General features: G+C 33.6%; 1 protein-coding gene across 1 annotated transcript in view; it reads right to left on the bottom strand.

Annotated features, from left to right (window-relative positions):
• Nucleotides 1-330: 330 nt before the first annotated feature.
• Nucleotides 331-3,221, bottom strand: part of PPP2R5E (protein phosphatase 2 regulatory subunit B'epsilon) — a 71,620-nt gene continuing 68,729 nt past the window's right edge. Inside the window, exon 15 of the mRNA XM_015822460.1 lies at nt 331-2,682. Within this exon, the coding sequence (XP_015677946.1) occupies nt 2,583-2,682 (100 nt within the window). The 3' untranslated portion in view covers nt 331-2,582. The remainder of the gene's footprint in view (nt 2,683-3,221) is intronic.

Genomic DNA, 3,221 nt, shown 5'->3' with positions numbered 1-3,221 from the left:
AGAGAAAGCCACTTAATAGAAGGCATCTCATATTAAATGTTTATATCTCTTCATATAGAAACCTGCCTGTAGAATAATACATTTTTTCTCTCTAAAGAAAAAATGATCTGAAAACTGTCCCTAAGGTAATACTGCTGAACAGTGCTTTTTTTGTAAAAAAAAAAAAAAAAAAAGGTGCCGGAACTCACATACATCATACAACCCGCCTTGCCTACCCTACAAGGTTGCATCCAAAAAAGGTGCCGGAACTCCGTTCTGGGCGTTCTATGACCAAAAAAGCCCTGCTGCTGAAAACAACTGGGAGTCAAGTCACTAACTCTAAAACATGGATTTTTTTTTTTTTAATGCTACTCTAAAATATTTTAGTTAGAGAGAAACAGATTAAACCCAAAACCTACAATAAAAAGGACCGTCAAAATCAAGAAGGTCTAAGGGATATGATTTGTTATAAATTTATTTCATCTTCAGAATTTCAGGTTGCACCTTTGCTCCAGCACTTTTTAAAATAGAACATTTCGCCTATGGCAACATCTGCCAAGTTTACATTGAGTCCCAGTCAATGTTCTTAAAAGAGGCTTAGATTAATACCATTAAACCATGTTGTATTCAGTGTTATATAGGACTAGTTTAATTCCGAATCCCCCAACCCACCTTGATTTAGCAGTGTCAAGTTTTTACAAAGCTCTTCAATTCACAACATCAGTATGAAAGACCCATATGTACAAACTGTGACCTGATAATCCCAAAATAGTCAGATAGGATTGGTGTGTTTTTTCTCTCCCAGTTGTCTTGGGGGCTGAAGCTGGGGCTAGGGGTGAAAACAATAAATCCATGAAGTCTACCAAATATTTATATGGCAGGAAGAAAAATATATAAGCTTATAATTAATACCACATTTTTGTCAATGCCAACAAGTTGTAAATTCATGTTTGCAAATATCACAAAAGAATCATGAACAACAACTCAGTTTTATACTGTAAGTAATGCTGGATCAATGGTTTAGGATTATCAATCACTGTTGTCATATGCTGTCTGTAACAGTTCAAAAGCATCCTGGAGAAAAATCCTGAAAAACACATACCTTACGGTATATAATAATGCACCTGCATTAGCTAAATATATACTGTACACAAGTCTTATCAGCATTTTATCTACCAAAGATGTGAGATTCCACTTTTAAATACAAAGCAGATAGCCAGTAATGTATACTTATAATACAGCCCTCTTTTTTTTTAAACCTTGAACAATTTGGTCACAATGCACCTTTCATATAAAATCATTTTAAATTTTATTATTAATACTCAGGACATTAGGGTTGTCAGAACTGGGCTATTCTTCTTTCAATAGCATCTTGAGAACCACTTTTGATAACAAATAAAACTGGGAATGGCATCCAACTTTAGGATGCTGAAACATTTTATCCATAATCCATTCCAGCTCAAAGCAAAAAAAAGATGTTACTGTGATGAGAAATACCATTAGGGTGCAAACTCACCACTAAATCTTTCCTCCCCAAAGATTACATCTTTTCTTTTTTCTTTTTGGCTGGAATGTTTAATAAATATATATCTAGAGAGGGAAGGCAACAACTTCAAATAATTCAAACTCTTTACTCAACTCATCCCTCACCTGTTAACACATATTCGATCCATCATGACAGTCATAGACCCATTTCATTGGTATATTTTTAAAAATTATTTTCAAATGGCCTAAAGAAAAATATAGCAATACAATAATTTAGCCTCAGTATTACTAACACAAATCTGGTCTCATATGATCAACGGTGTACATTTAATACTGATCATATATTGAAGTCTTGTGTTGTTGCCACTGCACACTTAGTTAAGGATTGGTGAGATGAGCTTTGATTCACTGTCAATTGATACATTGACAAATTCAGAGCATACTTCCCAATCCTGATTATAACCACCTCATACTTATTTATAATGTTCACACTGAAGGAGCACCAAAGCAAGTCTGGTACTCAAAAGTTGCTTACACCAGGAAAAAAAAAACTTCTTAGCATTAAGGACCTCTATTTTTCATGGCCCTATTCTGTATAAACATTCAACTCAAGATGTGCAAAAAGGAGAAAAAAAATAAAGTCAAATTACATCATAGTTATCAGAGGAGAAAGATGTTACACAAACTCATAAGAAAATGACAATCTTTTTTCTCTTTTACTATAAATACATTTAACAGTTTAGCAGAAACACAAGCTAAATTTAAGATTGTTCACATTTGAAATTGTATCACTCTCTGCTAATGATAAATAAGGAACAGGTCCTGACAATGGAATTTGGACATAGCAATTTTCATCAACAGATCTTTTGAAGACTGCTTTAAAGGGTTAAAACAATGATTTTTTTTAAAGTTCTGAAAAGTCCATCTGTTGTCCAAACTTTGGATTGAAGTCCTTATTTTTTTTTTACTTAGAGACAGATATATACAGTGCTGTTGTAATAATGAAACAAATGTGAAATCTACTGTAAAGTTGCACAATACAGAAAACTGTTGCTCCATCTTCTACTACATACATGTGTGACTCCACAGGTTAATTAATGCTGCTTTGTTTCTTTTTGTTAAGTTGGAATTATTCCATCACGTCTAAGACCTCTTTTCAGTTCCAAATCTTCCAGTTTCTTCCATAGTTCTTCACGTTCTTTCTCTTTTTTCTTCTCACTAGCAAAATTAAAAAAATAATGGCAACATTTTAACACCTACAAAACCACTACAAAAACAAAACAGTATTAGAGTAAATTATGCACCAAGTATTCAATGTTCTCTGAAGAATTCTAAAACTGAATATAAAAAAGAGAAACATCATAGTAACATCATGGATTTAAATAACAATACAAGCAAATGGTGCCTTGTAATATCCAATTATTTCAAATCCAAAAGTTGCATCACTGGCAACTTTACTCTCATAATGTATCTGAATTTCTTCACTATTGCATGATCCAACTAATCTGCCATCTAAATGTGTATATTTTTATAATACCCTAGAATGAAAAATAATACAAATCTAGAACTAAGGAGAAACTTCCTGACAGTGAGAACAATTAACCAGTGGAACAACCTGCCTCCAGAAGCGGTGAATGCTCCAACACTGGAAGTTTTTAAGAAGAGACTGGACAGCCATTTGTCCGAAATGGTATAGGGTTTCCTGCCTGAGCAGGGGGTTGGACTAGATGATCTTCAAGGTCCCTTCCAACTTTACT

The sequence above is a fragment of the Protobothrops mucrosquamatus genome, unplaced genomic scaffold (genome assembly GCF_001527695.2).
Source record: "Protobothrops mucrosquamatus isolate PMUCROS unplaced genomic scaffold, P.Mucros_1.0 scaffold1575, whole genome shotgun sequence".
Lineage (NCBI taxonomy): Eukaryota > Metazoa > Chordata > Lepidosauria > Squamata > Viperidae > Protobothrops > Protobothrops mucrosquamatus.
The sequence above is the reverse complement of the archived record's forward strand: the minus strand, read 5'-3'. Positions and strand labels throughout refer to the sequence as shown.